Raw genomic sequence first — 13,820 nt, forward strand, 5'->3', positions numbered from 1 at the left:
CTTAAGACAAGCAGGAAGACAGCTCTTAAAGCACAATGAGACAGTTTAGTTTTCACACTCCTGATTGCCAATCAGCAATTAAAAGATTCAGCAATTGTTTGCAGTAACCAGATTTAACAGATTGTGCTACTTGGCTTTTTGCTGTGCATCTTTCAATATTTCAGATCAAAAATTCCTTTCTTGTATTTTCAGTTAGTGCACTTAAATCTCAAGACAAGGCTTAGTGTTATATAAACCTGCATATCTAGTCAATTTGATGATTACTGTTAAATTGGAGGCTTCACAGTTGATGCTGGCAAATTAATTTTGTTGATACTATAGACTGATTTTTGGTTCAAATGTTTTACAAATTACTACTTTTCTATGGTATGTGTTTTTGTCAGTCAGTTTCTGGTAGCTTACATTAAGTAGACTGTTCCAGACTTAAACAACACTCTGGCACAGACAAAAATAGAAACTCATCTGGTTTTAAGCAGCTTTTAGTAGGCGAATTCTGCATTAAAAGCAATAGCTGCCAGCTGTGGATTTTTGATGAAATTTCCTTTGTTCTATGGCACAGTCAGCAGCTGGTCAACCAGTAAGGCTAACAACAGTGCAAAATCATCCTTTGTCACTGCTAAATTGACTGAAACCACGTCTCATTACACGTTCAAATGAGCCATCAGTAAATCAGAGTTCAAACCGCTCCCTTATCTACTTGCTCATTATTAATCATCAAACTAAGCACATTAACATTTCTTAAGGGCTCTTCCAGTGCAGCGAGAGCATCCCTACCTCTGGGCTTGAAGATCCGGCTTTGGGTCCCACCTGCCCAAAGTGTGTCAGAACGTGTCTAAACAAGCTGGTCAACAATAATTATTAACGCCGCTTCACATCCTTGTCTTCTGCTATAAAGCCCAGACAGTGCCTTCAGGATCCTCAGAGGGCTATTATTTGTGCATTTATACTGGCAATTGCAGCCAAAGTATTTAATAGAACGCCTTCCCCTTCTTCATCCACCAGCAGCACAGATGGTGAAAATGTACACCCCAACCCAGATGCATCAATAAGTCAGAGACAGAACAGCAGCACTGAAGCAAGAAGTTGCATCTATCTTTTTGAAAGCCATCAGGCTTGAAATATGAAATCTGTTTTTTTTTACTACTCCCCCGCGCCCCCCCCCCCAACACCCTTAAGAGGCTACCAGATCTGCTGAGTTTTTCCACCATTTTTTCTGTATAATTTCAGGTTTCCAGCATCCACAGTAATTTGATTTTACCTTAGAATTGAAAGAGTGCCTTGAGGAAACAGCAGACAGGCCAGGTTTGTATCTGCTGGAGTTTAGAAAAGTATATGAGACGACCAAACTGAAAAGGTATAAAATATTGAGCGATCCTAACAGGATGGATGTGGAGAAGATGTTTCCTCTTGTGGAAGACACTAAAACAAGGGGGTCACTATTCAAAAATAATTGGCTGCCAATTTCAGACAGAGATGAGCAGAGTGTTTTCTTCCCCCGAAGGAATTGGGCTTTCAGAAGCCTTTTCCTCCAAAAGGCTGTGGAAGCAGATGCCTGGATCAATATAATGCACAGCCGGATAGATTCTTGGTAGTAAGGGATTGAAAATATTGGGGTCTGACAGGAATGTGGAGTTGAGGTTACAATCAGATCAGTCATGACCTTATTAAATAGAAGGTTCAAGGGAAAAAATTTCCCACTTCTTCTCCTAACTCATGTCTGTGTGTTCATGTGCTCATTTTCTAGTATTTTGATGATATTTTCAAGCTCGTGATGACACTGACATTGCTGGGAACAGAGGGTTTGAGATGAAAAGGAGACTGGAAAGGCTGGGTCCTTTTTGACTGGAGTGTAGAAGATTGAGGAGTGACCTTATAGAGATTCATAAAATCATGAGGAGCATTGAAAAAGTAAATGACAAGGGTCTTTCCCTCAGGTAGGAGAGATCAAAACTAGGGGGCACGGAGGTAAAAGGAGAAAGATTTTAAAAGTTACGTGGGTTTTTTTTAAAAAAAATGAACAGTGGTTCGTCTGTGGAATGAACTGCCAGAGAAATTCGTGGATGTAGGTACAACGTTTGAAAGACAGTTGGATTAGTACATGATTAGGTGAGTTTTGGAGGGATATGGGCCAAGTGCAGGCAGGTGGGGCTAGTTTAGTTTGGGAACATGGTCAGCATGAACTGGTTGAACCGAACAGTGTGTTGTTTCGATGCTGTATGGCTATGACTGACATGGTGTTCCAGATCATTTATATAACGAACACAAACTCCACCATCAGAGCTCATGAAATACAATTGTCACAGCCGTCCAACCACAACACATCAATTTACATGTGGCCAATAACCCATATTTTACAGTCAGCAGGTAAACAAAAGCAATGTGTTCTTAAAGATCTATTAATTTCTGGCATGGATTTCACCGTTCCCAACAACAATTTTGTTCTGAAGCATTCTTCATCAGTGGAGCAGGAAGTACCAAGGAGGCTTAATCATTTACTTTAAATACATGTTACAAAAAAAAACAATAAAAGTTGGGACTAAGTTGGAAGCTAAAGTGACAAAATTGAAGAAATATTCTTTTAAAAATTAATGGAATTACCATTGTGGAGGAATTCTACATTCTACAAAGATACAACCATATTTTCAGGAATAATTCCTATTTAGTATCCTGTTTAAATAAGTTTCATTCAGCACGATTGAACTTATCCAGGAATTGTTACCATGAAATTAGTGTAGGGGTGAAAGTCCTCAAATGAAGTAATTGCTAAAATACCTACCTGCCGTGACTTCAACAATGCATACTGTAAAGGACTGAGAATTCACTAAAACAATATCGCTGAGTCTAACTGTGCATGTAAAGTACCTCGGAGTTACTGTTAATTTCATAAGGTAATGACGACAAATATGGACAGCTTCACCATCGTTGAAACCACAAGTTTACATCATTTCCGGTCACCCAGTCATCTTCACACCCTTGTACTACTACTCCCAAGTACTAGTTTTTGTCTCTCAATTTCCAGAAGATACCTCATCAAAAATCTAATAAAATCAAACTAAGCCACATCTACATGTTTTGACACTGTTTGCATCATTGGCACTGACCCTGACCCAAAAACAGACAGGCAACCACATTTAGAGGTAGTGAGAAAAGGACCCTATGACAGGGAGTGCACTAGGTTTATTGGAGGGGGTTGGTAAGTCATTTTTATTTTCTCCATTTCCTGCTCCTGTGTTTGTTTTGTTCATGAGACATGATCAAGTGTTTATTACCCATTCCCAGTTAAGAGTCAACCACATTGCTGTGGGTCTGGAGTCACATCTAGGCATCCATACCTGGTCTGTCTTACAAGACCCACAATCAGAAATGTTCAAATAATGCTGGCCTGCAAATCATTCAAAAAAAAACACTATTCAAGAAACCTTGGAAAGTTTCTACAGTGTATCCTGTGTATTTCAAGCACTGCTAGCACCCTGCCTAGGTGTAGGAGGGAATGATGTTTAAGGATTGTTGTGGTGGTGATCAAGCTACTTTGCTCTGGTGATGAACTACTTGACTGCTTTTAAAGCTGCTCTCATCCAGGTAAAAAGGTATTTCACCACAATCCCGAATGTGCCTGATAGATGATGGAAAGACTTCGTCTGTCAACAGGTCAGTCGCTTTGAACAGAATTCCCAAACTCTGCGCTGCTTTTAAGTTGCCGTTCAATGGAAATGGCTCCCACCCAGCACTTCCAGGATATTGCTTTTGGGAAATATGATGGTAACGTTGCTGAACATCAAGTGGAGGTAAAGGACTCCACATTGATGAACAAATGAGTCAGCATTTCATAACAATGGTATAGCAATAAGAGGCTTCAGCTATGAGGAGACGCAAATTGGGAACAAATTTAAGAAGTAAATGCAAAATTTTGATGATGTATCAGTAAATTGGGGAAAATTCTATTACAGAAACATAAACTTAACCATTAAAAAGGGTGAATTTAGAAGGGAGCATGAAAATCTTAAAGAATTTAGTATTATCATACATAGATTATATATTCCAGTATATAAATCAGAATATTGTGTGAACATCAGGAGGAGGAAATATGGAAACAGCAGGGAGCTAAAATAATGAAAACTATAGAATGATTCTCATTTGCTATCAGAGCTGGTTGCCTCTATTAATGGAGCATTACCTCAATCTCTGGTTTCAGACCTTTATATCAGAATCAACAAATCACTCCTTTGTATAACTAAATGTTACAATGAAGGAGAGATACTTTTGTGCAAAGAATAAATGCAAATATTAACTAATTTATTGAGAGATTTTTGAAGCTTAAATAGGCAGCTTTATTAGTTCAATGTCAGCATGGTTTTGATCTCTGACATCAATATGTTGCTTTCCCTTATGCCTGCCTTTATGGCCATACCAGTCTCATAACTCTTCATATTAGTTCAGTTCCTGAATCAAATCTGTCCTGATCCACAATTAAATGCCTTAATTGGAAAGAATAAACTGCCTTGTGGAGCTATATACTCGTCCACAACCTACTGAAGGACTAGTCCAATGACTTGACAGCTTTTAGTGAGTAACAGCGTCCTAAAACAAGAGGAGGTTATTGTCTGAATCTTAGAAGGCTGAGATAGCTGATCCAACATGGCTAGGCCTAGCGTGTTAGAGTTAGATAGATAAGGGCAATGCTTCCCTCATCTTATCACTATCCTCAAACTCCTGCTGAAATTGCACATACGCGAACACTGTATCAGGAAGAACTTTGAACAGAAGAAAATTCTCCAGTTGAAAGATGCAGCTCTTGGTGTATATCTTGCAAGCCTGACATTGGGTTTTATGAATAAATCAACAGCTATTCAATCAGCAAAATGTCAATGCATTCAAAAGTAATCAATGACTAATTAATAACATTGCATGTATGGGAATGTAAAAAAATGTAAACAATCTGGTCATTCACAAAAATGTTCCCACTGCAGTGCTGCAGCTTCTGGCATCAGACACTGAAATGGATTTAACAGGAAAAGACTGGGGTCCCTCCGGGCAATAGTCACTGTCAAGTGCTTTCTGTTTATGTAATCATTTTATGAGAAGCTTATGAATTCTAAAGCTTATTCTTGGCAGGTCGCAAGTTTTGTTCTTGGATAACATCCCATCATAATCTGGGAGAGGACTGGAACAATATCAGGGTAACTGATTGAACAGCAAATCCTTCTTTCAAAACACATTATTGTTGATATGAGAATTTTTAAATTAATTGTTCAATAATTTGGAGCCCATCTAAAACAATGCAAACCATGGCAAGAAAGCATCTTTCTTCACTCTTTTTGTGGATTAATGATCACTGCCATAATCAAGGTACTTTTACTTTATTCAGCGACTCCTTCCAAAGTATTTGAAGGAGGGGTAGTGAGGCTGATTTGAGATTACCCAGATGTTGCTGTGCGACATATGATAATCTAAAAGGTCACTTCATGCACCAAAAGCAAACAGAATGAACTAACAGTGTAGCTGCTCAACTTGATTCCACAAGCAGATGGAAACGATCATTCAAGAGAAAGTGGAATAGACAAAGCATTCAACCAAAACCTGTGCAATGGGCTACTATTTAACATGTGGGTATCTCGAATGGCCTTGTAAAAAAAGCACTTTTTTGGTGGCTCCTCTAAGTGATGCAGGAATATCCACGCCTCTCCCCTTTTGATATGACTGCAGATTTGTTGGGTGAAATGGTTACTCTGGCAATACTTGCAAGCTATCAGTAACATTAAGATGAATTGCACTAAATTATATAATTTCCAATAGGGGACTGGAGAGTAAAGCCAGTAGACACAGCTTGCCCTCAAGTTATTGGAATGGCAAGTGTATTTGCGGGTCAACCAAGTGCAGCTGTTGGACTGAATTGGACACCAAAATGGAATCTTACTACCTTACTCTCTCGGGCAATAAGTTCACTTGCAGGTGTGCATCTGCCGTGCACATTTGTGGAGCCATCATTATCATGGCCATTTTAGCAATGGAAGGATTTTTGTTTACATGGATCTTATAACATGTCCCAGAAAAAGCCAGAAACACAAAAAAGAACAACAGGAAGAGACTGGAGAAAGTAAAGAGGTGCCCATCCTTAGGTCTTTCACTTTGACTTGCTGGATCCAATGAAGGAGTGAAGACAGGTGATCTCCCCCAAAATAAGAAATAAAGGACAACCTCATGAATCATGCTGATTTACTTGAGACTGGTCAAGGAAGTTTTCAGCGTGCTCCTTCCAATCTAGAGACAGGGTGCAAGGAGGATCCAGGACCGGAAAGAAGCACAAGACTATCAAGTACCAACCTGACCTTCTCAGTATTCATTCATACAGCACTCCTCAGGCCAATCTGCCTCACAGCTCCACTCATTCTCCTCTCTTCAGGCAGTTCACATTCCCTTACAAACACGCGCTGCTTGTATACAGCCTCAGCCTGATGTTTTGAACCTTAACAGGAGGGCCTCACCTGACCACAGCTGGAAAACTTCAACGTAACTGATCAAAGTCTTCACAGCTTGTCAATTTTCCTGAGCAGTTCTCACTGTGAACTCACCTTCTCCAGCCGACTGGGTTGCAGACAATAAATATGTGACACTCTTGCCTAGTTGGGAAAGAAGTAATCTGTGCACAAAATTGCTCTTAACTGGTCTTCAGAAGTACTTTCATTTCAGCAATGGATGTCCAGGAAAGCCAGTTAGGGGCAGTATCACTTTAGGACTAATCCGATGCAATTTTCTCACCTCCCCTCCTCCCATCAACATGCTTTCATTGAACTACAGCTGAGTCCATTGATCTATAAACATGTTGATTATCCTTTTGTTGTATATCTACTTGCTCACAGGCAGATAGAGAATCGAAGGCATTCAACTACAAAGTGTGCGAGTTATTGTTCAATTACCAAGACAAGTCTGAGAAGTGATCAGAGATAATGGGAACTGCAAATGCTGGAGAATCCAAGATAACAAAGTGTGAAGCTGGATGAACACAGCAGACAAGCAGCGTCTCAGGAGAACAAAAGCTGACATTTCGGGCCTAGATCCTTCATCAGATGGTCTAGGCCCAAAATGTCAGCTTTTGTGCTCCTGAGATGCTGCTTGACCTGCTGTGTTCATCCGGCTTCACACTTTGTTATCAAGTCTGAGAAGTGAACTATTTGCAATCATGGGAAAACAGGAACATTTTAATTGAACTTATTTGATTGTTCTATGCCTTTGAAAACACAAATAATTCTTCCAACACTTTGTAAGAAAAAAAAGGTTAAAAAAAATCCAGATACAAAACTTCAAACCTTCCACTGCTCCTTTCTGCTTGTTGTTGTTCTCTGCATTGGAGTCATTATATATTTATGATCAAAAAGCTGTCTAAACTAATACATTTTAAAGCCTTAAAATAGAGATGTGCGCTCTGTTGGTTACATGACTCAACTTTCACTACCTGTCTCATATTTAAAACTGCCTTCTACTACAGATTCAAGTTCCTTTTCTACGCTCTGCGAATTTTGATCTGTTTATTGTGCACTAACGTCACATTGAAATTATCTGTTTAGCCAAGCACTCCCAACTTTACAGCTCACAAACTTTACAGATACTACTCATGTAAAATTGAATAAAATTATGCGAGCTCAATCATTTTTTTTGGTCCCCAAAATCGTAAATTCTCTCAATTTATATAACCTTTGAGCTCCTGCCAGCTCTATTTAAACATACAGTACAATGCAAGAAGCTGTATATAACAATCCAGTTACCAGTACCATTTAAGAACAGAGGTGTTACCTGTGCACGCAGTTGCTCACAATGTATTCTCAACCAGACTTAAACATACCTGACACCCACATCCATTGCCCCTTCAGAGTTTGCCAAATGTTGCGCAGTTACAGTACTGAGATGTTACCCAAGCAGAAGCTGTCACATCAATTATTCCTTCAAGATGTCAAAAATTGCATCCCAAGTTTTACCATATCACAATATAAAGATTCATACGGTAGTGATTGTTTTAAATTAAGTTTTCCCCCTAGCTCAGCACAGATATTAGGTACAGTGACTAAGCTCAGCCTTGGTGGCATTTCTTTGCAGCAGCTAGCAGGCAATTCATAAACACACAAGTCATCTGGGACAACCAGAGATGAAAGCTGAGATGAAACACAGAGAAAGATGCATTGTTATAAAGGGTCACAAATGCAGTATATAACAAAATGAAGACTTTTTCTGACACCTTCAGAAGCTGGAGGCTTGAGTAAGACACTGAATCGTATACTTGTAACACAATGTAGTTCTCATGGCTTAGAAGTAGCTTTCAGCATCCTATTTGTCTTGGTTCAGCTCTATTCAGCTTGTCTTAGTCTTGATGTTTCCAATACTGACAGAAAAACTTCTATCAAATTAGGTAGGCCAACTGTATTTGTCTTAAGACCAGATGGCAACAAACTACTAGGATTGTTTCTTTTTTAAAGAGACTGCAATGTTTTTGTTATATTACATTCTCTAATCAAGTAGGACAGCAAGACAAGAGGAAGGAGAACACACAGATGAACAAGAATGATGAAGCACAATTACAGATCTGGAACACAAGTGGTTGAAAACTAAATCAGTGGAACCAAGTGTTCACAATGCTCTCCTATTCACCCACCATTACATCTTTGGACCCCCTTGAAAACTGGACTTATTTTAAGATTATTATTTCTGGAAATTTTACTGATCTAAATCCCTCGAGATTTTAGATAATTAATTTTAAATCTGCTTTCAACCTTTGAAATTTAGACATTTTGTAAATATTTTGAGAGAGTTGAAGACAGCAGCACTGCATTAATTAGCTTTGGTTTTCTGGAAAGTTTGTTTATTAAAAAGAACACATTTTAAAAAGCCCATGAGTTGAATACTATGAGGAAGAAACCTGAACGTCAACAGGCATTACAATAATAAAGAATGAGACTCATTCTGGAGCTTCAATTCATCATACTGGTGTGGACAGAATTATTGACAGTTACCAGATTAGTGAACCGGTGTTTCGGATTGTAGATAAACTTGTTTAAAGAATCGAGCCACTAAAGCCAGTACGGGGGCTGCACTGTGATAGCAGGGCAGACAAATTAACGAGTCTTCTGTATGCAAAAATAAAATACTGCAGTGCACGGGCTCTCAAATCAAAACTGAAAATACTCCATACAGCAGACAGCGACTGTGGAATTCTGTACGGCAGACAGCTGTCAAGACTGGCCATTAAGTATCGTCAAAGCTGAGCCAGACATTTCTTATCAATAAGGATTATGGGAGAAAAACAAAAGAGCTGAGGCGTATTAAGTCAGCTACGATCTCACTGAATTGTGGAGAAGACTTGACTGGTCCAATGGTCCTGTCTTATCGTCTCATTTATGGAAGGTAAGAAATAGTAAATGTCTTGGGTTGATTATCCTTCATTAGAACCAAGTAATGGTAGAAAGGCAACAACTTCTGAGAAGGTAAGAGTGGTAAAGGAAGAACAAATGAAAAGAATGTGCTAGAGAAGGACAGATTAAATGACAAAAAGGTTTCATGTTACAGAGGAAAGAATTGATGATGGGTATGGTGAAGAAACAAAAAAAACCCCAGATGAGCAGCTCCATTACAGCCTTTGCCCTTCCACCAAGTTCAAAATAAAGGAATCAACAATAAAAAAAAGCAACTAATCTGTTTCTAAAAAAACAAAATGGGGACAGAGGTTACAATCTAAAATTGTTGCACTCAATGTCAAATCATGGAGTCCATAGAATGCAAAATAGAAATGGGTGCTGTTCCTCTAGGTCCCACAAATGTGCATGGGAATACTGTAGCAGGCCACAGGAAGATCAGGCTGTAGGAACAGGGTGGAGGATTAAACGGACAAGCTGGGAGTCATGTTTGTGGATCGATCAGTTGTGTCCTGCAAAATGGTTACAGATTCTGTATTCTGTCATCCCAATGCAGAGACTAATCACATCAGTGAATTCTAAACTGAAAGTAGTGCCAGAAAAATCACCAATTCTTTTGAATGCATGCTTCCTAGCATTGTTTTCAAGCTGCTCATCATGTTTGTGAAGTGTACATTCCAGTGAAACCCCAGGTCTCCATAACTGATCTGTTCTGACTGTCAGATTCCATTCTGGGCTATTAAAACAGGGCTTAGCAATCATAGACCACGAAAGAAAAAATGAAGCTTGATTTCTGTTTGTGAACCACACTATGCAGTACAAGTCACAATCAAGTTGAGTCACAATGCATTGAAGGTTGAATAGTTTCTGAGTAGTTATTATCTATGTTGGCAAATGCAGAGTGGCCACTTGAATGAAATACAGAAGGGTGACTGATAAGCATGGGCGGAGGATCTTATTGAGAGTTTTACAGCTGATGGGTATCTTGGCAAACACCAAACCTAGATATTCACACTGAAGTTTTTGTCATCAAGTTTTGAGCATGTAAAGACATAGACATTTAAAAACGATAAAAATAAGTTAACTGCTGCATAATTTGTAACTTGTGTGAACTTTATAAAAAGAAATTCTGTTCATCGAACATAATCATTACTATTGTTTCTAGATAAATATGTAACACTTTTGTAGGCTTTAGAAAGAGGTATTAGCAAAATGTTGAAAAACTAACTATGTATGTTTTTCTTCAAAGATTCTCCTACTAGCCCTCCTTGAAAGCAACAATTACATTCTGAAGTAAAATTGTGAACTATTTTATCAAAAGCTGAAAGATACTTTGCAAAATCTAAACGCAATATCAATTTTATTTTTATCTATTTCACATCCACCTCGCACCAAACTCCCTTTCTAGATAGCAACTTGCCAAAGAACAACACAGCCCACTTTTCCCAGCTTTGTACATACGAATACAAATGGTTGCAAAGCAATCTTCTTCCCCTGTTTACATTACAAAATGCATTAGCAGATGTTGCAGAGACAGAGGAGGCCAAATACAGAGAAAAAAAATGCCATATTTAGACTGAAGCCTTTCAGGGTTCAAGCAGAGAATTGAAAAATTTGTCAGTGATGGGACAGTTTGGCAGATGTTTGCAATACATTAAACAAATTACAACTTGACTAGGAATACTAGGCTTAATATAACACATAAGAATAAAACATTCACATCCTCGCTCCTTCCTTTCTCCAAGGTAAACAGCTAGGTCCATATGTTGTCCCTTCACTCAAGTCAGCTGCATTTGGTTTAGCTTCACATTACTTACATGTGAGGACTGAGCTCATAGAAATTTCGGTTGCGATATTCTTCTACTTTCTCTGGTGTATAGATGGGCAAGTGTCGGTAGGGGTTTACAGATATGACTACACTTCCGATGTAAGTCTGCAACAGGAAAGAACATAAATGCCAACATTAAAATACAGCAAGTTTTGAAGTATAGCTGTTCTAAATGATAGGTTTCATGCTGTCAAACAGGAAACGACCCCATTAAAGCATGAGAGGGAAACCCAGTGTCCTGCTGATAGGTAAGACTTTGTTGTTCATTCCCACTTGATGAATATTGTTTGAGGATGTTCAAGGCAGAAGCACACTCCAAAAGATGAGCTGGGGAAAAATAATTCAAGTTATCAGTTGGCAAACAAATACCCAGAGTAGTCAGCTTTGCACCTACAGAGTGTACTTTGATGAACTTGATATACATTGGAAGAATGATAGACACCTTATATATTGTCCGAGCGTCCTGCAAGTCAGCATTTACCGAACATTCTCCATATCTTTGACCATCCAAGTATATTTCTTCAACATTAGAGAGGTTGCATTTCTATCACAATGTTTCAGTAAGGTATTAGAGAACTTAAACAAAAAGAACTGCCCTATACAAGTTCTCAGATGAATTTTCTTAGATTTATCTCAAATGCTCCCTGCTCCCAAAAATCTGGTCCATGATGGTTTACAGTTCATTAGTAGAAACAGCCCTTCAATATCACTACTTCTTTATTTCTCAGAGTAACGTTTGTTCCTATTTTAAACGATCACAGAGGATTTGGGAATATGGCTGATGGACATCTCCACCCAGACAGACAGAGACAATATCATTGATGTTATAGGACACCCTTCTTTAAGGTAAATGGCTACCTTTTATCAGATTTTTAGTGAGCCAATGCTGTGAGCGCACAACCAAAAACAGAAACCATACTTGGGATGAGTCAGAGAGAACATGTGGCTGAGATGCTGATGCTAATTAGTGAAGAAAGAACTATAAAAGCAAGTCATTTTGAAGGGAAGGCACTTCACGCAGAGGATGGTGTGTATGAAATGAACTACCAGAGGTAGTGGTGGAGGCCTGTATAGTAACATTTAAGAAAAGCATCTGGATGGGTACATGAATAGGAAGAGTTGAGGGGGATACAGGCCAAATGCTGGCAAATGGGACCAGATTAATTCAGAATATCTGATGACACGGACATGTTAGATCAAAAAAATCTGTTTCCATGCTGTACATGTCGATGACCTGAAGTCAGGAATGAGAACAGGAAACAAAAATAAAAAAGTTGCAAGAAAGGATTGACAAGAGAAAGAAGTCTACAAATGACAGATTATAAAAACCTCAGATGAAACCTGTAGACAAGTCAACAGCAATTATTTCTCATCACCCATGCCAAATATGTAGTGGCTAAATAATTAAGTGAGGCACATTCCGAACATCAAAAGACCTCTATCCAAGGGTTACCGCTTTGTGCTGTTGCAAATTAGAACTGCGAAAACAAAAAGGAGCCAATGGTATATTGCCAAGGTTGCCGGACTGGCAATCCTGAACCCCAACTACTGTTCTGGGGACATGAGTTCAAACCTCACTATTGCAGATGGTGTAATTTGATTTCAATAAAAATCTGGAAGTTAGTCTGATAACTAACAATGGTTACATGCTGCTGTCATTAGAAAACAGTAATGTTGCACACGGAAGGAGATCTGCCATCCTTACCCAATCTGGTCTACATGACTCCAGATTCACAGCAATGTGCTGGCCTCCTAACTGCCTACTGTTCAATCTGTGCTGGCTTAGCCAAGGACATCCACATCTCATGGCTGATTTTAAAAAAGGTTCATAAGGCAACATTCTAAAACATTAACCTCCACTGCCAATGGTGCTGCTTTTTAGACATGATTTCTGCAGAAATGCATATTCAGCACTAAGATAAAGACTAATTGATGCCTGACTTGCAACAAATTTCAGTTTTCACATGGACTGGCATTCTCCTCAGCCATGGAGGTTAATTAAAGGCAAGTCACCACGATATAGCTAGGTAGTCAATACTTGGATGTTCCAAGTCCGACATTCCAGAACCTGAAGCCGGACTGAAGTACGAGTGCAAGAGAGAGAGAGATCCACTATCATCCTTCTTTAAAATCTCTGCTCAGAATTTTAAACATAAAAATGAAAAAGAAAGTCAAATGCCTCACCAAGAATGGAGACATTTCCCTCAAGAGTTTTTCACATACTATGCTTTAAAGCCTCTTTAGGTTATAAATGGTTTGAAGACCAAACGACTATGTTCTTTTATCAAATATGTATCACACACTGATTTAATAATGCTGCATTTGCTGCCACATTTATTTTTAACTCTGTCACTGTAGATTACGTTATTCCTTCCAGAGTATTGCAATGCTTCGTCTTTATACCACTCTAACTTTCCTCAACAGCAAACTTAGAAAAACTGCTCTGAATACAGCAATGTAGGATGTTCTGCACCAGTCATCCTGTGGTCTCAATAAAACTACCAGATTATTGCCCTACACAACTTTGAGCTATGGACCAACACTTTCTAACAGCAGCTTTGAGACTGCCAAATACATTTCATAGAGGGAAAGTA

At 38.8% G+C, this 13,820-nt stretch overlaps 1 protein-coding gene across 4 annotated transcripts in view; it reads right to left on the bottom strand.

The window, feature by feature from the left end:
* The window catches only part of myo1b (myosin IB), a 257,206-nt gene that overhangs the window by 209,935 nt on the left and 33,451 nt on the right, over positions 1-13,820 (bottom strand). For all 4 annotated transcript variants that reach the window (XM_048534332.1, XM_048534330.1, XM_059647158.1 and 1 more), the window contains exon 3: positions 11,216-11,331. In XM_048534332.1, coding sequence (XP_048390289.1) covers positions 11,216-11,331 — 116 coding nt within the window. The remainder of the gene's footprint in view (positions 1-11,215; positions 11,332-13,820) is intronic.

The sequence above is a fragment of the Stegostoma tigrinum genome, chromosome 7 (assembly GCF_030684315.1).
Source record: "Stegostoma tigrinum isolate sSteTig4 chromosome 7, sSteTig4.hap1, whole genome shotgun sequence".
Lineage (NCBI taxonomy): Eukaryota > Metazoa > Chordata > Chondrichthyes > Orectolobiformes > Stegostomatidae > Stegostoma > Stegostoma tigrinum.